Source organism: Hetaerina americana, unplaced genomic scaffold (genome assembly GCF_022747635.1).
Source record: "Hetaerina americana unplaced genomic scaffold, ioHetAmer1.1.p SCAF_86, whole genome shotgun sequence".
NCBI lineage: Eukaryota > Metazoa > Arthropoda > Insecta > Odonata > Calopterygidae > Hetaerina > Hetaerina americana.
This window is the reverse complement of record NW_027287494.1, coordinates 21,878-47,388: the sequence shown is the minus strand read 5'-3', so window position 1 is coordinate 47,388 and position 25,511 is coordinate 21,878. Positions and strand designations below refer to the sequence as shown.

The window sequence follows — 25,511 nt, the reverse complement described above, 5'->3', positions numbered from 1 at the left end:
GGGGTGCCATGTGGTGGTGGAAGAATTGGATTGGATGTAGTATTGCTGATGACCTTATATGCCTGCCACATATCGGATTGTTGAGTGATTTGCAGATGCACATACATAGATGAACGACATTTCCTTTTGCCCTAATACGCTTGGCATTCCTTATTTCCATTTCAAACCTAGTGCCACCAAAAAAGAAGTGGGTCCCTACGAGGAAGAGAGAGAGAGAGGGGGAAGGGCACACGGGAGGGTATGCCGTGGAAATTAACCGATGGCGTGCTAGGGTTTCATGATGCTGTGGGCCCGACCCGGGCACAGCACCGAGCGAGCACAATGCACGAGCGCCCATTGGCTCTGGCGTGAGGGGCGGAACAACTGACTTCCGGGGTTCAACAATTGATCCACTTCCGATTGCGACGTCACGTGACGCCGACGTCATGGTCGAGCACAGCCCACTCACGAGAAGCCGGCATCGCGCCAACGAACGAGAAGGTGAACTGGGGCGCTCTCCCCGCACCATCATTTGTTATTTCCAAGCGCCTCTGTCTTCATCCACAAAATTCTAATTTTCACGAATATTTGAGGGAGAACTTTGGTGAAACTGCATTCGACGAATTACCGGTCTACGCGATGCTTACCTCAGTCGCTGATAATCAGGATGTCCAACGTTGGTTACGACTTGTGATTTTTTTGCATGCGCACAAATTTTGTTGTGTGGTTCCCATGCACGCAAGAGTTGGCGCTGCGATCCTTACAAGCATTGTGGTATCCGTCACATCAGATTCCATCCATTGTTCTAACATGGAAACGGTTTAGACGGAGACGTTTACAATACCGAAAACGGAAAGGGGAAATCTGGGCAAGAAATTGGCTTTGGAGGAGATCACAAAGGAACGGTCTCGTTAACTTTGCGACGCTGCGCAATCAGATGCTTAATTAAGACGGCAGAGGCGAAACGTCCCCCACCCGTTGATCCTCAGATATTTCAATCTTCGGGTGACTTCTTCGTCCAAAACTGTTTCATCGGTAGATCGCGAAAACTGGCTTCCTAGAAAAAATATGTTTGCGACAAAATTGGTTGTCTCTTCAAAAACCCCTGATCATCTTAGATTGGTAGGTGGACTCGGGAATCGGATACCAAATAAATGTCTTAGTTTTTCTCTTTTCGGCACTGAAAATCGAATTAAAGTATTGAGTACGATTCCCCATGCTCAGCGGATTTCACGATTCCTCCTTTTGACTGATGCTAAGTATTCCGTATTCAGTTCTGAAATAAGAATTGCTTTTAGCAATAATGATTCATTTTTTACGTATTTTAGAGAACAATCTTTGTTACAGCACTTTTTGTCAGAGGCACACACCTTCACATTAACCCCCACAATCTTTTTCACAGGCACACGCTTTCTTATCAGGAATACCGATTCCTTTGATTGCCCAGGCTTTCCCGGTAATCCAGGTTGATGAGAACATGGTACAGGTTGTTGTCCATAAGCTAGCAAAAGAGGCTTCAAGCAGAGCAGGAGAGGAGAGGAGATGTCCAAGAGATATGAATTCGCTGAGAATGAAGGATTGACACATCGGAAGGGCACTTGCCAAAGATTGCTGGGCGCGCTTCATGAAGGAAGGGCAAGAGAGACTTTCTGCTTCGACGTGTGACAATGGAAGAAACGCGGATTCGCCATCGCCACACAACAGAATCGAAAAAAGAATCAATCCATGCAGCGGACGACAGAGGAGTCGGTTCTCCGAAGAAGGCGAAGAGGGTGCTATCGGCTGATTCGGATAACTATCAAAAGGTCATGGAGTCGGCTCTTTTGGGAATTATGTTGGTTGATAATCTATGAAAAATGTGCAACAATGGCTCGGGTGCACAGTTCTAACCTTCTATCAAAAGTGGAGGCAAACTACGCGAAAGCAGAACCGGCTGGCATAGGAAAAAGGACAGTTCGGGGCAATGTCAACCGAAAAGTGTCTTGGCGATTGAAAGGAAAATTGAGAGATTTGCACTACAAATAAAGGGCTGGAAAATCCACCCTTTTTCCCGGATTTGGTTCCCTCGGACTTCCAGCTCTTCCGAAAGCTCAAAAGTGTCCTCGCTGGTCCACGTTTTCGCCCAATTCAAGAAGCGCCTGTGGACAAGTACTTAGGACCACTTCCCGAAGAACAATAAAGAAACGGTATAATGACACTTCAATAACGCGGGATGAAGTGAATTAATATTAAAGATGAATATGTAGAAAAATGAAACTTCTTGAAAACATATATATTCATTATCTGACCGAGAGCTTATCAAATCACCCGCCTCAAGATTCCTTAGTACGGCCTCACATTGAGTATGCGGTGGCGTTTGTTATCTTTTTCCAAAACATTGATTACAGAACTGAATAAGGTACAGAGAAAGGCCACTAGGTTCGTGAAAAACCCGTACTAAAGGACACAAAGCGTCGCACATATATTACAGAATCTGGAGTGGGAGCCTTTAGGTATGCGAAGACTCAAGGCTAGATTAAACTTATTACAAAGATATAAAGCCTGTGGTTTTGCGTACGACATTAGAGATACATCATTTCCTCCACATGTAATACACATAATGGGGTTGTGTGTCTGGAGAAATGCCGACAGGTGGGCAGTGTGAAGTTTTAGTTTTGCCGACACCAAGGTGCTTCAAACTTTTCCAAATTTGTGACGGGGGCTCTTTAGATATTTGGAAGGCATGCGGGGGCTCTTTAAGGATTTGGAAATTTCTGATGACTTGCTTAGTTTTGTTACACAGTTTTTTGTAGATATTATGTGAATTTTCGTTTTCTATGTTTTTTTCAAATAGGCTATAGGCTGCGTCACGCCTGCGCATCAAGGCTATCATTTCATCTGTTTCATGGTTTTGACATTCGGATTTTTCTTAACGGTGTACAGGTTCGGAACGTGGGAAGATAAGGCTTTACACGGGTGATGACGTAACATAGTAGAAAGTAGTAGGGACGTAAGGAGAAGAATTGTGCTAAGCAAAGAGGCTTTTACGAGGAGGAAGGAGTTGATGACAGGGACGCCGAGTAAGGATATTAAGAAAAGACTCGCAAAAACTTTGATACGGAGCGTAGCTATGTACGGCGCGGAAACGTGGTCATCGAAGCAGGAGGATAGACGTAGACTGGAGACTTTTGAAATGTCGGTGTGGAGAAGAATGTAGAAGGTGAAATGGACAGAGAAGAAAACAGATGAGGAAGTACTTGGTATGGTGGGCGAAGAGAGGGGTTTGTTGGGAGAAATCCTATGGAAGCAGGAAAAGTGGATGAAGGGGGTATTGACCGGCAGCGGGATGTTGAAGACTGTAATAGAGGGGAGAATGTTAGGCAAACGAGGAAAGGGAAGGAACAGGATAGGGATGTTGGACGGGAAGAAGGGAGGAAGATGGCACTCAGAGCTGAAGAGGGACCTGATATAGAGTAGGATGTTGTGTTTTGCTAGGGGTCACAAATTATTTATTTGGTAGAAGTGTCCATCCAAAATTTGAGATATATAGTAATTAGGCCCCATAAATACATTGGCGGGGCCGACAGTTGTCACAATATTAGAGTCAGATTGTGGAACAGATAGATTCAAGTATACGTTTACCCGCACACTATTCGCGGCAACAATAAAAGGGTACACGCTGTCTAAAAGGGAAAAAGGGTATACATAAAAGCGTATAAATAGGTGCAGGCTATCTAAAATAGGGGTATGTTAGATTAAACTGCCACAAAACACTCGCCAAGTCTGGCGTCTTAACGCGCCGTGTGCCCTTGAGTCGGTGGGGGGGGGGGGGGGGGTGAAGGTGTGTATTCGAGGCGAAAGCCTATTACATTTGATAATTGCCCGCCCGGAATGCGTAGAATACTAACCGGTTATAAGTGTCTGAATTGCACGTGTGCCTGCCCTCTTTTAACATTTTTTTCTTATCCTCTTCGCGTAGGCATAGGAATAGCTGCTAACCATGTCATACCCGTAATGTATGTATATGCGTGTTTCACGATTGGTGTTCGGTCACCCCCTTTCCACTTTGGTTTTCGGTGGATCACTTAGTGCCAGGTGCATGGGGAAGTAGAGGGAATGTATGTAGAATGGATGGTGACCTACCACCCCCCGCCACACGTCCTTGCCATGGCTTGCGGGGTATTATGTAAATGTGGATAACTGAAGAGAGATTGAAAAGAATGACAACACACGACGGACCCGCAATATGAATGTAAGCATAGGACCGCGGGGTTTGGCCGAGGCCACCCCAATTGTCACTAAAACTAATGTTGGTGTTTGGCTGGAAAGAAGAGAAACGCAATTTTCAACTACATATTACCATTGCCAGTGCCATCGGGAATTAACATTTTCAATGTTCTTAAGCTCTGAAATACGTGGCAGGGATGTTACACAATCAAATAGTAGCCAGATAAGGCTACTGAGGAGAATTTTCACAAATTCATAATTTTTTGGTTTGTTTACCTTCATTTCAAAACGAAAATAATTACATTGATATATTTAAATAAATAAAGGAACCAATATCGGAATGACATTAATAAATACGCAACTTGCACTACATGAAATGGGACCAATATAAAAATATAATCAGTATATATAATTTAATCGTAAATTGCGATTACTTTTACTGTTCATTATACATTCATAAAAAAGTTATATCAATCCTCATGGATCTAACAATATTAAATAGATGACATAGCTCAGCCATTTTTCCACAATAAAATCACAGAAAGCAGACTTTTCTGTTTGTTAAAGGTATTTTCATAAAACAATATTCTTTCGCTTTAAATGATTTTAAGACGCACCGCAATAGCAGTGAAATGCCACATTACAAATAGAACTGGTGCATACATCACACAGTACAATATTATACATATGTATCATGGAATAAAACCATTTTTTCATAGATTCTTCAACTTAAAACTGAAAGAGTCACGAGGCAAGTTTTGTTCCACTTGCCATTGTGACTTCGTTCAACTGATAGCACCCAAATTGGTACTCTTTTCAGTTTTAATTACAAGAAGCCACGATTAAGAATTGTATGACCCTAAAAATGAGCCACAGTTCGGGCAGGAGTGATCCACCCTTCTGCACGAGCCCATGCAATATGGAATGCAAGAGCAAATGCCGCACCTGGAAAATAAGAAAACTAATTACTGTGAATGCATTTCAAACAAACCAAAAATGTAAGCGGGCGACACGCATAAACCTGCACCGGATGCAGAGGGCGTTCAAGAAAACTGCAGTGGCGCACCATTTCATTTTGATTGGATGGACACACACTAAAAGCAAGTAATGGCAGCAGCGGAATTTAGAAAAATAGAAAAAAGTGTCGCCAATATTGTGAAGCATCAAATCACTACAATAAAATGAATTATCTTAGCTTAGCAATGATGGTAGTGCACTTATGTTCGAAAATAAATTGATTCAGCAAGAGAATTTCTCTTTTGCGGGTGGTGACCTAACAACTACCGCCACACGCCCTTGCGGCGGCTTGCGGGGTATTATGAAGATGTAGATGTTACCCTCCATAACCTTGATGTCGTGGAAGGGCTGATGTGTTCAGATGGCCGCTAGAGCTGTGCTGGCGGGAGCAATGATATTCGCTCCTAGCAGGGTCAACCATGCCAGATTGGCCGAAGGTCAGATGAAAGGTTGTCCGCGCAGTGTCTCTTCTACAGTGAGGCGGCAGTAAAGGTGTCTGACCCCAGCGTGGTGGTATTGAGTGATGGCGTCACTTTATAAACACTATCGAGGAAGGCAACGGGAAAACACCTCAATTAACATCCCATTCATTTACATCTACATCTACATCAATACCCTGCAAGCCATCAAAAAGGTGTGTGGCAGGGGGTGCAGCACCAGGAGGAAAGGGTAAGGGATGAGGGGGTTAGGGTTTTTCAAACGGATGGGGAAAGGTAAGGGGAACCTGCAAAAAAATATATATATAAATATAATCGTATAACCCTGCGCAGTTGCTACCTTGTAGGTTAATACTTATTAAGTCGAGCCGGCTCCTGGGGGATTTCGAGTACAAGAATTCTGGTCTCTTATTGTTCTCGGAAAAAATGACCATTTAAATCTGTCTGTCCTGCAGTCAATCTCTCTAATCTTACATTCGTGATCCCTCCGCCCGTAATACGTTGGGGTTCGTATTATGTTCTTGATGTCATCGGAAAAGGACCCATCTTTAAATGTTTTTAATAAGTTTAATCTATATTGTAAACGCCGCTGTGTAAGGGAATCCCAGCCTAAATTTTCTAGCAAAGTAGTTACGCTACTGCGTTGGTCATAGTCATTTTTGACAAATCTAGCCCCCCTCCGCTGAACTCGATCCAATTCCGATATTAAGTTTATGTCTTGAGGATCCCATATACTGGCAGAATACTCTAGGTGGGGCCTGACTAAGGCAAGAAAACATCGTTCCTTCACCTTTTCGTCACATTTACCCAGCACTCTTTTTACAAATCCCAATTTTTTATTAGCGCGACCGCATATTTCCCGTATGTGCTTTCCCCAGGACAGATCGTGAGTAATTGTTACACCCAAGTATTTAAAGGAATCTACCCTCGCGATTTCTGTTTGCTTCACTTTGTAACTAAATGGTGGGGTGTTACTCTTTTCCCAAAAAAGTATTACTACGCATTTTTTCAAATTTAATTCCTAATGCCATGTATCGCACCAAGTCTGGATTGCATTTAGGTCGTTAGCTAACGTGACTCTGTCATCGCGACTTCGAATGTCCCCATGAATCACCGCATCGTCAGCAAAAAGACAGAGCCTGCTATTAACCACGGCGCTGAGGTCATTTATGTAAATAAGAAACAAGAGGGGGCCTATGACACTTCCCTGTGGTACACCCGACGTGACCTTAACAGTATCGGATGATACACCGTCCAGGACGACTGTTTGAACACGATTTTTTAAAAATTATCTTATCCAGCATATAACTCTCCCGTGTATTCCATAAGTTTCCAACTTAGCGAGTAACTTGCAATGAGGGACTTTATCAAAAGCTTTTTTAAAATCTAGAAATATTGCATCAACTGGAATATTACTTTCACCGGAATGCATTATATCATGAACAAATAGTGCGAGTTGAGTTTCGCAGGATCTACCTTTACGGAACCCGTGTTGGTTATTAATCAATAAATCTTGGCTATCGAGGTACCTCATTATGGAACTAACAATGATGTGCTCAAAAATCTTACAGGAGATGGAGGTGAGCGATATTGGCCTATAATTACTGGGGTCCTCCCGGTCTCCATTTTTAAATATGGGTGTCACAGAAGCTATCTTCCATTAACTGATGATGGACGAGATTATTAGAATGGCTCCTGGTAACTATGGGACTCGGCCGAATTCGCCATGTGTCGTGCCGGCAGTGTGAGAGGCAAGACTTCTGCGGTTGTCATTTCACAAAATTCTTGCGAAGCGAAAGTGACTGTAGCAGCACATAAGAAGACCGAATTGGTTAAGAATAGGACTTGGGATTTTAGGGCGATGTAGACGGCAGGAAAATTAGAATATGTCAAGCGAATGGAACCCTGGAATGATAAATAGAGCAATATTCAGCGGAATGGATGAGATTCAGCGAGGGATGGCAGTAATAACGAATAACAAGGTAAAAAGAAGCATGATAAACACAGAGCAGCGAATAATAGAATTCCAGAAGCAGAAGGAAAAGTGCAATAAACGAACCTGGTCATTATTCAGGTATACATACCACTAGGCAATGTCTAGAGGAAGAAGTTGATACCAAGAAACTTCTTCCTCTACCAAGAGGAAGACGTTGATAGGGTATACGAACAGTTGGAGGACAATATCAACATAGATGTTTCAGGGATGTGAGATGGAAGGATAGCAGTTAACACTGGAGGGATAAATAGAGTAATATACAGTGGAGGGGACCACAGCCAGATAGGAGTGGCAGTAGCCATGAATAAAAAGGCAGGAAGAAGCGTGTTAAACATAGAGCTAGCGAATAACCCAAGCAATTTCCGACTACTAATTACCAGTGCATTATCCGGCATCACCCTTTCATCACCAGTAATTAACTTATCAGGTAGTTTACTGCAACCCTGCATCATCTTATTCAATTTTGACTCCCTCACCCCTGAGGGAGTCGAAATTTCTCGGTCCTAATTAGTCCAATGAACTCATTTTTTGGTCTTCCTCGTGGAATTTTCCTGTCTATTATGTTTCTAACTAATTCATTGCGCATCACTGTGCGGCCAATCCTCCTATGGGTTCTTCTTTTTTGACGAATTCTCCAAATGGGTCTTTTCTCTTCTGCCCTTCTGTGTACTTCTTCGTTCTTCACTTTGTCCAGCCATGATCTTCAGAATTCTCATGAAGCACCATGTTTCAAAGATTTGTCTCTGTTCTGAAGAAATCCATTCTCCACATGAACATTTTGACGGACTTCGTCCATGTTTAGAACCTCACCCTCTTTGAGTAGTTGCTACTTTCATCATGAACACCGCCTTAAATTATAATTCTCGCAATGTGGGTCGAAATTTTTCTATCCAAAGTTCTACTGCTCCCTGGTTAAACGAAGGATTCCGTTTTGGAACGGAAACGAAAAATATTAATGCTCGTTCGCAGGTTTCCGCGGCGATGAGTAGGTGATTTCCACATTTTTCAGGCTGCGTCCGCGCATGTCGTTTAAATTCACTACAGTTTCGCCAGCTATCCTGCTGGTGTCCTCAGGTCAAGGATGAAAAGAAACTCGTTTTCCTGTGTTATATAGGGAAAATCCGGCGCCAATACTGGGAAATTTCTTCGGCCAATCAGGGAACGTCCTCATATTTGCGCGGAATAATTCTTTTCCATGCACTGTGGAGTGGATATCCATCCTCTCTGTTAAAGTTTTCTGGCCTTTTAACGATTTCAATGGCCTCTCTAATTATCCTCTCTAATTATCCTCGGGTTTCCATCCTTGACCTGAGGACGCCAGCAGGATAGCTGGCGAAACTGTTGTGAATTTAAACGACATACGCGGACGCAGCCCGAAAAATGTGGAAATCACCAACTCATCGCCGCGGAAACCTGCGAACGACCATCACTCACGTCTGCGGGGAGGCGATTCACAGGAAGGTAAGGAGATTCGAGAAGCTCAGAACGAGGAAGGGGAGACTTTTGACATCGTTGGCGTTCCTTCAACGATGCAGAGACACGGAGACGATTCCTACCTGCGTAGAAGTCAAACACCACCTGAACACACCCAAGGCTGAGAAGATCCTTCGCCGCTGCAGCGAAGACCTTCTGAGAGAGAGAGTTCACGATAAACGTTGGAATCTCGACCGCTTCTCCGAAGAATTGTACTACATTCATTTGGAGCTGGCTGCCACCCTACAAGCAGACGATTGGGACACAACCGAGCGGATTACGTACGAGTCCTCCCGAGCCAGTCTAATGGCGATGCGGGAAAAGCAAGTCAATAAATTCAACAAATATCATTGTAGGCAGCATCCTCTGACCTCGATTATTGGGGCTGATAATGGCCAATCGGTTGTGAACCTGACGGACCTTCATTTAGGTGAAGCCGCCCTCGCAGTCTTATTTAAGGGTCTGAACTTCGCTTTGACCCCAAGGACGATACCACTTGAGAAGATCATCGCGGAGGTAGAGTCATCGATCCGGAGACTTCCGAAGGTGGCCGCCGACGAAATCCGAGAATATGTCGCGCGTATCCTCCATGGCGCAAAACCACCAAGATCAAACACCACCGGCAAAGAAAGGAGAGCACTGAAGGAGCTCAGGGACATTGAGAGTTTAATCATTTTACCAGCTGACAAGGGCAACGCAACAGTCCTGATAAACAGAGAGAATTACGAAGAGAAAATATCGCTCATCCTCAGCAGTCCGACTTATAGGAAATTGAAAAGCGATCCGACGGCCAAGACGGAGAGAAGCACAAGGGCTATCATAAAACGATCGCTTATTCCAAAGGAAGAGCAACGACGCCTGCTTCCGACTGCACCGAAACCACCGAGACTGTACGGCTTGCCCAAAATTCACAAGAAGGATGTACCTCTCCGACCGATTTTGAGCCAGATTGACGCTCCGACTTACCGACTCGCCAAGTACTTGGCGCGGTCTCTGCAGGACCACGTCGGACAGACACCCAGCTTCGTAAAAAAACTCGACGCATTTCATTGACGTAATAAGAAACATCACCATCCACGACAACGATCTCATGGTCAGCTTCGACGTTGAATCGCTCTTCACCAACGTCCCTATCGATGAATCGCTGAGTATCATCAAGGAACTCAACTCCCGCGGGATCCCTAAGGACTTTCCGGGATTGGTGGACAAAACCCGGGTCGCCTCGTAATAAATTTTCAGTGGAATCGCAAAGTTACTATTTTTCATTTCCAATATGAATCGATTCCATACAGTCACGCCGGAAAATAACAGTTATACAAAGTATTCCATTTGGTCTACTTTCACTCCTCGAACTGTAATATCCCCCTTTAGTTTATTTCCTAAAAAGCATATGGATTTCAGTTTTCTGCCTGCTGATGCTCACATTACATTCCCAAATTACTATTCGGAAACCAATAATGTCTTCAGCATGTTAAAATTATGTGTAAATACTATGATTTCGGGTTGGACCCCACACATTCACTTCACTCCACTCAAGATATTCCAACTTGGGGCTCGAAATTGGAAGCCTTATTTCCCATTCATCCAAGTCATGCTCGAAGGGAAACTTTCAGCTTGCCTGGTCTCCGAGGTTCCGCTTGCCACCAGGGATTCACGCATCATCCGGGGCACGAGGGACATATTTAATGATCCCAAGCAATTCACTTCAATAAAACATCAACAGGTCAGTGACCCACTTGGCCGATTGCGACCCCGGGTCCATTCAAGGGTGTTAAACCGCTGCTGAACGCACCCAAGTGTAAAGTGAACTTACGAAATAAAGAATAGAATACAGCATGCCCAGTGCGCGGAGGATTTGGCGGAAGACGAGGTTTTTGTCTTGATGAAAGCCTGGCAGTGGTGGCATCTCATCTGCATCGATCTCGGGCCGACGGGTACCGGAGCAGCTTAAAAAAGAATGGTCTGCATTTACAATGATATTTCCAATAACCTGGCAGAGATATTTCAAATTATCAAGAATTTTGAATAAAACACATTAAAATATGTTTATGATGGGAGTCAATGATTTGAATACTAACAAGGCATAGCGAAATTGACTGCAGTAATAGAATTTGTTGTCGGAGGTCCTGGAGCGTGGACAGGAGGAGCTAAAATGAAAAGAAACAAAATTAGCACAAATTTCTCAATATCTCAGAGGATATATAGTATATGTGTCCACACTCCTTAGCGGCGGCTTGCAGGGTATTATGTAGATGTGGAATACTCCGCAAGCCACCGCAAGAGCGTGTGGCGGGGGGTCACCACCCGTAACAGAAAAATACAGGCAACCTGTATAACCGCAGGCAAAACCATGCAAACCCACACCCAGAGAGGCGCATAGATTCATGCGAAAACCTTCTCAACACGCACGCATGCAAACACATATCCCATCAACCAACTTGCTCATTCACATAGAAATTTGGTGAAAGTCAATCAAATATCGTGGGAATTAGAGTTTAAAAGCAAGAAAGGGAAACTCCACCATTGCACGGACTTGCAACTCATAGTGTCCGACCTCCGAAACTCAAAGGCACACGCCGCTGTGGGCTGCGGACGGCGTGCGTAAGGCGTCCCCGAAAAGAGGGGTGGGCGGAGAAGCTTTAAAACAACAAAGAACAAAGAAAGGCCGCACCACTGCATCGAGCACCACAGCCATTAAGTGGAAGTCCCACGTGGTCATCCGGGAAGGGAAGACAGCAAAACATACGAGATTAGCGCATGCAATTGAGTAGAACTCATTATTCCCAACACGCCAAGGTTGGCAAGTGGAATTTTTGGAACTGCCTATAACCCTCCTGTTGCTATCCCGTATTGCCTGCGGGAAAGATGAGTCCTTGAGTCGGCTAGTTTTGGCATCTATTTCCCGAATTTTATATGCATGATACCAACATATGTTGGAGTGCGAATAATTTGCGAGACCTCGGTGCTGAAATTTGCGGATCTGAATGTATTTCAACTTAGCATTTAATCGTCTTTCTTCTAATGATTCCCAACCCTACTCCAGAAGCATTTCAGTGACGCTTTTCATTTTATCGTGACAGTTTGTAACGAAACGGGCTACCCGGCGTTGAAACTTCTCAATTTCCCGAATGAGGCCTCTTTCAGACGGATCCCATACATTACATGCGTATTCTAAATGAAGACCAACAAGGGTTCGGCAACAACGCTCCTTGACCTTACACGAGAGACCTCTTAGTCACTCATGCCAACAATGCGTCTAATTAACTCCCCAATTTATATGCTTGTCCGCAGAATTTACGTGCGTGGTCAAGTCCTTAGTGAATGTAAAACGTATGTATTTTACTGTATCAACTACTTACTTTCCGCTTATTCCAACTGCAACCCTTCCAGTACAAAGTAGCGTCTATCCCTCATTTTCTCTCTCTAAGTGAACGTATTCATGGTGCACCACGAAAAAAACCGCCTGCCGAGTAAAAAAACGTTCATGGGGATATTTTGTATTCCGGGGATAATTTTTAATTCGGAAGCAGAAAATTGACGCAAAGGTTCCATCCTTAAAAGTAATTAAACTTAATACATCTTCTGTACAATAACCCTTAAGGGGCCAGTGAGGGTGTGGACGGAGATCAAAACCTGCGCTTTTGCTAATGTTCAGTTATAATCTCCATTGACTGCGCCAATCCGACATTTTGTCTAAACCTTATTGTTAGTCTGTATGGCGATCCGTAAGCGAGATTACTACGTACGTCGTTTGTGCGGAGCATAATAATTATTATTGAAATTCTACCGTTTAAGATAAACTTTGCGGAGGCAGGGTGAAATTAGCGCGCTTTACAGGAAGGTTAAAATACTGTCGGGAGGTAAGAAGGTAAGATCTGTGCTAACAGTTAGAGATAAGTCGGGTAAGATAATAGTTGACATAGAAAAGTTCCAAGAGAGATGGACGGAATATATAGAACAACTGTGTGGTAAATAACTTTGGCCGAAAAGGATACACACAAAAAAAGAAAATGGAGTAGAGGAAGAAAGCTTAGGTCCAGGCATACTAGACAATGAGATAGAAAGGGCATTAAGGGAGATGAAACTAAATAAGGCTGTTGGGGTGGATAACATTCCCGTGGAACTTTTAAAATGCTTAGGAAAATGTGGGAGGAAGAGGCTATATGGGCTGATCCGTAGTATTTATGAGGAGGGAATCTGGCCGGAAGACTTTGTGAGATCAGTTTTAGTTCCTATTCCGAAAAAGGTAAAGGCTACATCATGTGAGGACTACAGGACAATAAGTTTGATATCCCACGCAGCTAAAGTTGTTCTTAGGATCATAAACAAAAGGATAGAGAGTAGGGCAAATGATTACTTCTGGGATGATCAGTTTGGGTTTAGGAAGGGGAGAGGTACGCGTGATGCCGTTGCAGTAATGAGATTATTAATCGAGAGGAATATAGAACACAACCAGGAGGTATTTGCCTGTTTCATAGATTTCGAAAAAGCGTTTGACAGAGTGAATTGGGGAAAACTAATGCGTATATTGCAGAAAATAGGAAAAGATTGGAGAGAAAGGAGGCTAATCCGCAACCTGTACATGTCTCAGACTACACAGGTGCGAGTGGGGAACGGGGAGTCCGGTTGGGCAGTGTTAGGAAGAGGTGTAAGGCAGGGTTGCCCATTATCACCGTTGCTGTTCAACCTGTATGCAGAGGAAATGATCAAAGAGGCATGGGAAGAACTCGAGGTAGGAATGAAAGTGGGCGGGGAATTCGTAAAATCAGTTAGATTTGCTGATGACCAAGCTTTAGTTTGTCAGTCAGCCAAGGGGATGCAAGCATTGCTGAGTGAATTGGAAATTCACTGTGATAGATATGGGAAGAGAATTAATATAATTTAAAAAAATTAATACGGTTTTCTATAAAGAGAAAGGCTAAGCTTAGCATTTAAATAGGAGGGCAAAAACCGGAGCAGGTTGAACAGTTTACGTATCTCGGAAGTGTTTTGGACCAAAATAGTCAAAGTAGAAGGGACGTAAGGAGAAGAATTGCACTTGGGAAAGAGGCTTTCACTAGAAGGAGGGAGTTGATGACAGGGACGCTGAGTAAGGATGTTAAGAAAAGACTCGTAAAAACTTTGATATGGAGCGTAGCCATGTACGGTGCGGAAACGTGGTCATTGAAGCAGGAGGATAGACGTAGACTGGAGGCTTTTGAAATGTGGGTGTGGAGAAGAATGGAGAAGGTAAAATGGACAGAGGAGAAAACAAATAAGGAAGTACGGTAGAAGGATGGTGAATGAGGAAGTATGGTGGGCGAGGAGAGGGGTTTTTGGAGAGAAATCTTAAGAGGCCTAAAAAATGGACGAAGGGCGTACTGGTCGGCAGTGAGATGTTGAACTGATGGAAGGGACAATGCTAGGCAAACGAGGAAAGGGCATGAACAGCATAGATAGATAGAGGTCTTTATTTTGGTGATATTGAGACCTAATGATCCCGTCTTCCATTTAACCTATCGTCGTGCACATATTATGTCAGGCATAAAATTTATAATCACATGCATACACACACATAAATATATATATACTACCTTGATCAAAAATTTCCCGGAATTTATTCAGAAAATTAAAAATACAAGTTTATTCATCTAAATCTATATTGTCCCCTTCAAAGTAATCCCCATCGACTGCAACACACTTATGCCAGCGCTTGATCCAATCCTCGAAACATTTTTTATATTCGGTTTTCGGTATGTCCATCAGTGCTTCCTGCGATTTTTCCATTACTTCCTCTCGGCTGCTAAAACGCGTTCCCCGTAATGGTTTTTTAACTCGATTGAACAGAAAGAAGTCACAGGGAGCCAAATCAGGTGAATTCGGTGGCTGTTGGATGGTATTTGTTGCATTTTTCGTCAAAAAATTACGAATAATGATAGCACTGTGCGACGGTGCGTTATCATGGTGCAAAATCCACGAGTTTTCTGCCCACATTTCTGGTCTCTTTCGGCGAATTGCTTCACGCAAACGTCTCATAACGCCCAAATAATACTCTTTGTTTACTGTCTGGCCTTCTGGCAAAAATTCATGATGCACTACACCGTTGTAATCCATGAAAACCGTCAGCATTGCCTTCTTTTTTGACTGAAAACGACGTGGTTTTTTTGGTCTCGGCTCATTTGGTGAACGCCATTCACTTGCCTGATGTCTGGATTGCGTGTCGTACTCATAAACCCACGTCTCGTCTCCAGTAATGATCCTTTTGATGAATGTGGGATCGGATTCAGCCTCGCAAATCATGTCTTTTGCGACGTCAACACGGTCTCTTTTTTGCATGAAATTGAGGTCTTTTGGCTCTGCTACACGACGGAAACCCAAATCATTAACCACAATGTCTTGGGCGGATCCATAGGCAATGTTCAAGTCCTCCGCTATTTCTCTGATGGTTAATTTGCGGTTATTGACCAACATTTCTTTTACTTTATCAATTTTTTCACCGACTTTCGATGTCGATGGTCTGCCACTGCGTTCATCATCTTCGATTGACTCACGACCACTTCTGAACCGCTCGTGCCACTGGTAAACGACCGTTTTTTTTAGAGAATCGTTGCCGAAACACTTTTCCAACATTTCCAACGTCCGTGCGCCACTAAATCCGTTTTTTACGCAAAATTTAATACAAGTTCGTTGTTGCAAATTTAAATCCATTTCTGCAATTGTAAAAAATCGCCAACACACACAGAGATAGATGTACTCTTGGCTACGTAACTTTTGCAAATGTCAAGTTATGACACTAAGATTTAAAGGGAATATCAACAACAGATGTACCAATTTAACAAAAAAAACAGAACTCAAATCGGAACGATGGGAGCGCCACACGGTGGTTATTCCGGGAACTTTTTGATCAAGGTAGTATATGTATATATATATATGTATGTATATATATATGTATATATATATGTATATATATATATATATAAGTATATACATCCATATCCATATATAAATAAATCCATACATATATAAATAAAGGATATTCCTACACCTACTCAAAGTATGTGACAGTAATTAAAGAGAACAATAAAATAAGGAAAGTCTAATAAAAGAATGAAGTTTGTGGGAAAAGCTAGGGAGAGCGTGATGGGATGTTGGATGGGATGAAGGGAGGAAGGAAGTACACAGAGATGAAGAGGCGCCTGTTGTCGTGCAGGATGCTGGATTAATTTCGCTCAGAGACACAAGAGAATTATTTGGTTGATGTGTCCATCGAAAAACTGCCTTAACCGGTACATTACTGTAAATAAGGTACATTTTGGATGACCACAGACGGCAACGATACATTTCCCTGCCTTTAGTTACAAAACACTCCTTCTTGACATGCGACAGCACAAATATTCCTCGTACTTCGTTCCTCCTCCTTTCATTGCGAACGACATGCGTTCTTCGCCTTCTCCTTTCTTGATTGCCCTCGCTCTACCCTGAAAATACTATCTTCGACGTCGCACTGCCAATGCAAACGCTCTGCATCCAAGCCATCGAGAGGGTTTGTGGCAGGGGTGACCACACACCAGGCATGCAACATCCAAAATTAAGTTTTAGTAACCGCGTAACCTTAGTTTTATTTGCATTTATTCTCATCTCATACCTATCGCAATTCGCTCATCAGAGTTAAGTATTGTTTTGCACCCTGAAATCCACGACTAGGGTGTGTGGCGGGGGGAAAATACACACCAGACTAATTGTCACCCGAATATTTCCCCCCTTAGCGCGGTTAAAAAACGTTATTCTGATCCCCCGTCCTTCTTGTGAAAAATGGCATCTTAAATTTATGTGCTCAACAGATAACCTCTCGAGTTTCACTAGCATGATCCCGCCCACAGTAGTATGATGGGGCCTATGATACATATTCGACGTTATTGCCTAAGAGACATCCTTCTAATCCATGCAAGGGATCCTAACCTTCGCATCGTGAGCCATTCCCAGCCTAGCTCCTCCATTAGCCCTGATACGCAACTCTCAGTCCGTCAAAATAACGCCCCACGGTTCCAGCTCTTCTGCACTGCACACGATCCAGTTCGGCTCTCTGAGGAACCCCCATTCCAGCAGCACGTTCCAAATGAGGCCTTATCAGCGAAAGATAAGATAGCATTTCTCTCTAACCATCTCATCGCACTTCCCTCACTCTCTTCTAACGCCTCGTCAGCACAAAGCCTCTCTTACTTAGGAAGGGCCTCCCTTCCTTAGAAAGGGCCCCCCTTCTTTAGAAAGGGAGGCATATTCGTTGGCATCGCTCCTCCTTCCCTTCCCTTCCGCGTGCGTGGTCATCGTCCTGAGTTGTCACGCTCATTACATCCCGCCATTGCACTGTAAGCATAGCGGCTATGCCTGGCTTCGCCCATCAAACTTATCCACACAGCTGTAACAGGATTTAATTCATATTATAGGCCTTTCTACGTACGTAAGTAAGGTGGCAACATTGTGCACGCAAAAATATAATTGATCAATGAAATAATTGCTTTTATTAATATACAGCAAAACATCTAAAAGGCTGCTCTGGCAACAAACATTAATATATTTAATTTGATCATTATTGCAATACAGTAATACGTACAACATAATTTCATAACAACATTCATGGATGATATATGAGCAATCAATTCGAAAAAAAGACTGACTTAAAAGCTACTCTTTGAAGTAATAATTCAGACCATTGAATTTCGCTGAGCAGTTTATCGAAAAAATTATGCATTTTTACAGAAATATTATCACTATAAGTAAATAGATAAAGAAAACACCGAATATAGATGTAAGATGATCGTTAAGATGCCAAGGGCTTTAACACGCCAAGGTAAAAGATATATGGGAAGATATCTCTAGTTACAAGAGGAATGAGATTTGTTATGACTATAAGATATCTAGATTGCATACCAAGAATTTCAGAAAGCATTAAGTGAATTCAAAAGGATAACCCAAGTTGAATATTTAAACGAAAAATCGAATCAGAAAGTATTTCGGTCGTATGTCAGAGAGGTTCAGGGAATCAATTAGACAGTAAGTTCACTGAAAAACGATAAAGGTGAAAGAGTTACCAGCAGTTCGTAAAACGCCAACTTTTAAAATTCCTTTTTCTAAGCTAATTCACCAATGTCTCACCGAATGTCTGCGATAGCTTACCAAATCGTGCCCTGTTGCACTGACCCTCACTTAATCAAAAGTTAAATTATTAGGCAAAGAAGACATTAGGGACCCAATATTTGAACAATATGCTCACCTACGTACACTTAAATATAAAAGGGGCTCTGCAGTGCTCGAATATCCTACACGCTGCACACCTGGCGGCCTGGAGGTGTATTGAACGGTTCAGGGGGTTCCTACACGATCGGATCGCCAGATGATGGTCGACGAAGGATGTCCCGATATCCCTGCAGTAATGGCGCAACCTCTGATTGATGCCTACCTCGCCCAGGGGAGTGTCCATGGGTATCTTTATTCCTCCTTTAAGTTAACGACATTTACTCGGTGGTTAATAGTAAGATATGTTTATTTGCCGACGATGCAATGGGTTACAGAGTTACCCGTAATCCTGAGGATAAAGTAGTTTTAGCAGATGACCTAAATGTTAGGCAACTTTGGTTCGACACTTGGAAATTAGAACTATGCATAAAAAGTACGTACGTACGTATTGATGAGTTTTTTAATAAAATCAGTTCCTCCCGAATGCCAACTGCATCACGAATACCGAAATAGAAACTGTAGACTTGATTGAATAATTGGGTGTTACCCTTACCCTCGACCTTTGCTGGAAGAAACATATAAGGGGATATGTAAGGAAGCTAACAAAAAATTAGGATGCATTAGAAGAATTTGAAATTAAATGAAATTATTGACTTTGCAATTCCACACACTTTATTTATAAATACGACCCAGGTTCCGACGTTGAACGTCATTATCAGGTGGTCCTCATAGAAGCAAACTTGGTATACATACCATCTGAGCAGAGGAAGGGGAGTTGATCCAAGGGGGAGAAAAGGGGAGGGTGGAGGGATAAAACGGTTCAAATGTAGGTGGGAGGAAAAGAGAATAACATCTTTCGATGTCAATCGTTGACTTGGAAGCGTGGTAGGTCTAAGAGTGGGGAGTGGGAGGGATCAAAATTTCGTTGGCGAGTTCATCTTTCCAACGGACGCATTTCCAAATTTCCAACTGCTCCAAAGCATCGAGACTTTGACCTTTAGTTTCAAAATGAAGAATTTAAGTCACAAAGTCACCATCTATGAGGTGCTTCGAAAAGAGGGATGTTAGGATCTTATTCGTTACACATGTTTGGTGTTCTTTTATCCTTTAGTAGGATGTCTTCGGCGAGACATCCTCTTCCGGAAATCCATCTCAGTGTCAGCTATTAGTAAACTCTGCTTATTACTAAAGATGTGTTTTTCCCAAAATTATTTTATTTTTAACGGTACATATTTCCAACAACCCAATGGTTTAGCCACGAGCTCGCCCTTGTCCCCACTCCTGGCCGATATTTATATGGGCAATTTTGAAAAGGTTTTTTTCTCCTCAGCTCACCCTCTCAAAAATAATGTATTTTGTTGGTTAAGCTGTATGTAGACGATGTCTTCTGAGGGTGGACAGGTTCCCATAGGCAACTAGATCAGTTTCTAGCACATTTAAATTCTGTCAATTCCAATGCACAATTCGCGTGTGTAAAAGAGGAAAAAGGTTCCCTGAGTTCTCTCGACCTATCCATTTGTAAAGACAAAGGCGGGTCACAGTACTCCTTTTTTCGGAAAGAAATGTATGAGAACCAATTAATCAATTTCTCTTCAATGTAAATCAGGAACTTAATGTAATTAAAACATTAGCAGTAAACAATGGCCATTCAGAAGATCTAATTAGCAAACTTTACCGGAAGAAAATCACGAAAATAGCCTTAAGCAACGTTTACTGCCCAGAACATTTAAAATATCCCGCTACCAAATGGCGACGAATACCCTAACTAGAGAATATTCCTCAAAAAGCAATCATGATATTACCTAAAGAAAAAATTAAATGTGCCTTTTACAGTGGTTCATGCCTTGAGAACTCTCACACGAAAGACAAAGTACCCAAGGAGGAGATGAGTGGAGTGTTTGAGTGCTCGGTGTGTAATACTAAGTATGCATATTGGGCAAACAGGACGAAAATTTGCAGAAAGGATAAGAGAACACCAAACACGTGCAAAGAATAAGAAAATAACATCCCTCTTTGCAAAGCACCTCATCGAAAGTGACCACAAAAGTGACTTTGTGATTAAAATTCTTCATTTTGTAAATAAAGGAAAGAGGCTCGATGATTTGGAGCAGTTGGTCGAAAACGGAGCAAAGTCCGTCGGGAAACAGATAAACTGCGGCGTTCCTCAGGGAGCCAGCCATATTACCTTATAGTCTTTTCAATTGCTATGTCAAGGATTTTCCTTCTTCTCCACCAACTCTCACTTCCATGTTCGCCGATGATACTGCCATCGCGGCGAGATCTTGGAGCGGCACTTGTGTCTTCCGAAAGATCCAGAACCACTTTTCTTTGCAAGAAAAGTGAACTGCCAATTCGAAAGTCACGATTAATGCGGACTGAAATGTAGTCGTCGACTTTCGGAGGAAACAAAACTATTTCCCAAAAAACCTTTAACCGTTCAATTAGTGCGTAATCCGAAAAATTCCTCACACAAATTCTTAGGGATACATTTCGATTACAGACTGACGTGGGTCATGGGCACGTACAGCATGCCTTACAGATAGCCCGGGGGCAAGAGCACTTCCGTCTCCGCTCTTATTCTCCAAATTGCGCCAAACGCGAAACAACAACATTAGGTTACACCTTTGCTACGCTCGTCCCAGGATGCTGTACGGTTGCGAAATATTCGGGAACGCGACAAATGCAGCCAGAAGGCGCTTAAGAGACATTTCAGAGTAAAACATTTCGCTCCCTGACAAACCAACGTATACTCGTTCCGATGACAGATATCAGAAACGCACACCAAATACCAAAAGTGCACGACTTCATTCGAGCAGAGCGACTGGAAAGGTCCCTTCCACGAAACACACTTACATACAATGTATGAGATTATTTCCTACAAAGAAAACACTGTCCGAGCTACAGACTCCACTACAGAATTCCTTCCTATGACCTTACTTTCTATTTGTTCAATGTTAGTAAGGGTTCTAAGGCTTATTAATAGCTTGTATACTAATATTAATAGCTAGTATGCAATAACTCGGTCAGATGTATCTAATTGTTTTTTCATATACATATATATACATATATAATTATATATATATATTTATATATATACATATATATATTTATATATTTATTTATTTATGTATATATATATATAATAATAAAATGAATAATAATCAAACAAGACAAGTGACAAAAAACCAAACGAAAAAAAGGAAAAAACCAAGCAATATGTTAAATATAGTTCTTTCATGTAACTGTATCCGCCTTGTTGACGATGTTCTGGGAACCATGTTCTCCTCACAAATATAAGTTTATGTATGTCGTATGATATGGCCAATTGCCAACCCATTAGTAGTCTTTCTTTAAAATTCTCCTTCACTTACGTTGGAAAGGCACACGTACGCCAACTGCGCATTCGATCGCCACTTAGAGTGTTGGTTGCACAGTTGTTGACGCTGAAGGGGTGGACGTTAGTCGCACCGAAGCAGCGATTTTATGCAAGAGCTAACGCCCAACCATCTTGGGTACTGGTCTGGTATGAGGATGATGACATTCAACGTCGGAACCTGGGTGGTGTTTTTAAATAAAGTGTGGAACCTCAAAGTTAATAATTTCATTTCAATATGTTATGCAAATGTCATGAAGTTCCGCCGGAGACAACAAATTTCACATTAGAAGAGATATGGGGAAATGTGAATAAAATGCAACAGGGAAATGCTTTATTCCGCCGTTTAGGCCTCACCTTGAATATGCTGCTACATAACCTAGAGTATGGAATCCTAATGAAGTAGGATTGACTACCGAACTAGATCGCGGGCAGCTCAGAGGAGACAGAGTTGTAAAACGTTGTTATGGCAAGCTGTGTGGTACATCAAAACCATGAAAGGAACTAAGGTTGGGAGTAACCCATAGGTTGACTGACAAACTAAAGCTTGGTCATCAGCGAACCTACCTGATTTAACGAATACCCCGCCCACTTTCATTCCTACCTCCAGCTCTTCCAATGCCTCTTAAATCATTTCCTCTGCATACAGGTTGAACAGCGACGGTGATAATGGGCAACCCTGCCTTACACCTCTTCCTAACACTGCCCAACCGGACTCCCCGTTTCCCACCCGCACCTTTGCAGTCTGAGACATGTACAGGTTGCGGATTAGCCTCCTTTCCCTCCAATCTATTCCTATTTTCTGCAATATACTCATTGGTTTTCCCAAATTCACTCTATCAAACGCATTTCCGAAATCTACGAAACGAACATATACATCCTGAAAATATTCTATCTTCCGTTCTATCAGCGACTCCATTGCTGCAACAGCATCAACCGCGCATCTCCCCTTCCTAGACCAGAAACTGGCTATCCCCTAAGTAGATTTTTTCCCTAATCTCGACCCGCTTGTGGATGACCCTGAAAACCACTTTAATCTGTAATTTAATCTTCCCTCCTACAGTGACTCCCAACCTAGATCCCCTTTATTTTGGATGCGCTTCTAAGTTTATCAAAGCAACGTTTCACAAATCTAGCACCTCTACGCTGATCCAATGCAGCAATCAATCCAACTTCGTGAGGATCCCATAGTAAACTTGCAGCATATTCTAATTGAGGCCTAGCCAACTACAGATAACATTTCTCTTTGACCTTTTCATCACATTTACCCAATAATCTTCTAATAATAATAAATCTAATAAAAGACATAGATGGCAAATTTCCATTGTTAAATTCCCACGTGCAAAATGTTAGCCCTCATGTTCAGTGGAAGGAATGCTTTAGTTCTCTTTTGACGTCGACATACGCCTTCCTCATCTCCCACCTATCTCAGAGTAAAATCCGCAGTTATGGTTTGGATGTGTTATTAGGAAACTGACAAAACTACGGGAGATGCTGCGACAGTAACTTTTCCAAGGTCTAGGATGAACGAAATGCAAACATAGCTTCCTCAGAAATCAGGACCCCACCCTTCCAAACCCTTATTCAGAGAATCTATAAAACACCAATACTCGATCGATTCAAATGGGAGAGTCACCCGAAATGAATTATCAACTTATCTGAAAATTACGAGCATCTAAAATCCATGAGAAAGGGGGCGCCCAGCTCACTTCCCCTCTCTCACATCAGCGCTCATATTTGCAACGATATGGAAAATTTAATGAGCATTACCTATGCTACGTTAGCAATACAGTCGTGCTTTCACGAGCCCCGCGATATACACAGCATGTCGTGACCGTATTCATGACAACTATCAAATTCTTTTGTTGACAGAATTGTCGTGATTTGGAGAGGTTACACACACGGATAAAACACTTGGGAATCCTTCGACAGTGTACACATCTTAAACTATGTACATACCTTGCATTATTATATGCGGGTCTTGCGGCTGATTTTGTTGGGAATAATTAGGTGGAAAGTTGGCATACTGCTCCTGCCCGATCTTGCTCGCCATCTCGGAGACGTATGGAGGTGGGTCACCTCCTGGCTCATCCGGCTCTGCTTGCAAAAGTGGCTTTTCATTGATAATGCCTGCCATGGGGGTGGGAGATAAGACCCGCTATCTAAAGCCAATCGATTCGCCGTATCTTTCCCAAGATGTAAACTCGAGTTTCGGTCGTTTCAGGCCAGCACTGTATGTACTACGGCAACCCTAATTCCGCATGACGGAGACTCGGACCACTTCTCAGCCACGCACCCTTCTCACTCTTCTTGGATCTGACCTTCACTGTGGCCGAGTGCACTCCCGTCACGCGCGTGGTCACACGGAGTGTGCAAGGGGAGAGTCCGCCCAATCAAGTGGCACCAACCACGAGAATGTGAGTTTTCTTTCGCGAGGAGAAACAGCGTGCGCTTCAATGAGGCGCACGTTGTTCCTTTGCCATAAATTATTGGCATATACGCGCATTGCACGAAAACGTAATTCATGAGACAATTTTGTCAGGAATATTCATTCAAGCACAGCTTATGGTGATTGTTGTGGTTATTTTTCCAAATTGTCAAAAAGAATTTACCATGAACGATAATTCATTCCCTACGAGTTTTTTAAAGCATTGCATTTTATGTTGCTGGAAAAGTAATGCCATCAGATGACGGACGAGATTCTGCGAGTAGTTTGATAAATTGGGAAAAAATATTTCACTTGAGTTCGAAAAATTCCCTTTTCCTTATATTGCGTTTTTCAAAGAACTGATGCAGTCACATATATTTAGGGATGGAGACTTTATGAAATCAAACAATACTCGATCCCACGCGTAGAACGGTTGACAGCAATCGACTATTCCTTAAGATGCCAGAGTCTATTTCAATATGCCTGTCTCAATCCGCGAACTGATTTCTCAGTAGGCACACCTCTTTAATGGCGCACATATTGAGGAATCGGTTCAACCATGTTTGGGAGTACCTTAAGAGGAATCGTTACCCATTTGTGAGAGGACCTGAAACATAAAAATAACGAGTATTTCTCAGATTGAATACTTTTTAGCTCAGACACAAGTGAGTAACAGCACCAAAGCAACGAGTAGTTACTATGTGGATATACTAGATACATGTTACTATGTGAATGAACTAGGTGTACGAGATCTGTTCAAAAAGTATCAAGAATTTTGAATTTTCGCGGGTAACGTTTATTTGATTTACAAATTTTTTATGGCGTTATGGTGGTACTGATGTCTCTCACTTATGCCGAAAGGTTCCGCCATTTGAATGCTCATTTAATTTTTGACAGCTGTTTTTCTTGGATGTGATTTGGCTTGTCTTCGATTTTTGCCTGTTCCAAAAAATGGATCAAATAATCTGCATTAAATTTTGTGTTAAAAACAAAATTAAGTGCACGGACGCAATCCGAATGTTGACTGTGGCATATGGAGAAGCTACCTTGGACCGAAGCAACGTTTATCGGTGGTACAAAATGTTCTCAGAGGGCCGAGAAGATGTGAACGACGAAGAGCGTGCCGGACGCCCGAGCAGGTTAACAACAGATGAAACATTGATGAAGTGAAGAAAATAGTTTTGGCCAATCGTCCAATCACCGTTAGAGAAGTTGCTGAGGACCTAAACATATCGATTGGCTCGTGCTAATCGATTTTCACCAATATTTAGGTATGACACGGGTCGCAGCGACATTACTACTAAAATTGCTCCATTTCGACCAAAAACAGCGACGCATTAATATTGGCAATGAGGTTTTTGACTCTGTCCGCTACGAACCAAATTTGCA

General features: G+C 42.5%; 1 protein-coding gene across 2 annotated transcripts; it reads right to left on the bottom strand.

The window, feature by feature from the left end:
- Nucleotides 1-4,581: 4,581 nt before the first annotated feature.
- LOC139698457 (lipopolysaccharide-induced tumor necrosis factor-alpha factor homolog) lies at nucleotides 4,582-24,037 on the bottom strand. 2 transcript variants are annotated; one of them, XM_071597340.1, is made up of 5 exons: nucleotides 23,654-24,037; nucleotides 11,187-11,255; nucleotides 10,922-11,054; nucleotides 5,533-5,745; nucleotides 4,582-5,130 (listed from the first exon to the last, which is right to left on the bottom strand). In XM_071597340.1, the coding sequence occupies exons 1-4, from the start codon at nucleotides 23,829-23,831 to the stop codon at nucleotides 5,673-5,675; spliced, it is 453 nt and encodes a 150-aa protein (XP_071453441.1). In that variant the 5' UTR covers nucleotides 23,832-24,037; the 3' UTR covers nucleotides 4,582-5,130; nucleotides 5,533-5,672. The 2 variants fall into 2 exon arrangements, with proteins under 2 accessions (XP_071453441.1, XP_071453440.1); XM_071597339.1 differs by lacking the exon at nucleotides 5,533-5,745.
- Nucleotides 24,038-25,511: the final 1,474 nt, after the last annotated feature.

Bases quoted from the DNA above. Each gene is read 5' to 3' on its own strand.
- LOC139698457 (XM_071597339.1), bottom strand. From the start codon at position 23,831: ATGGCAGGCATTATCAATGAAAAGCCACTTTTGCAAGCAGAGCCGGAT. The intron at 11,256-23,653 runs GTATGTACATAG...TTTTCATTTTAG, and splicing joins CCCGCATATAATAATGCAAG to CTCCTCCTGTCCACGCTCCA. The intron at 11,055-11,186 runs GTTAGTATTCAA...TTCTTTTTTAAG, and splicing joins AGTCAATTTCGCTATGCCTT to CTGCTCCGGTACCCGTCGGC.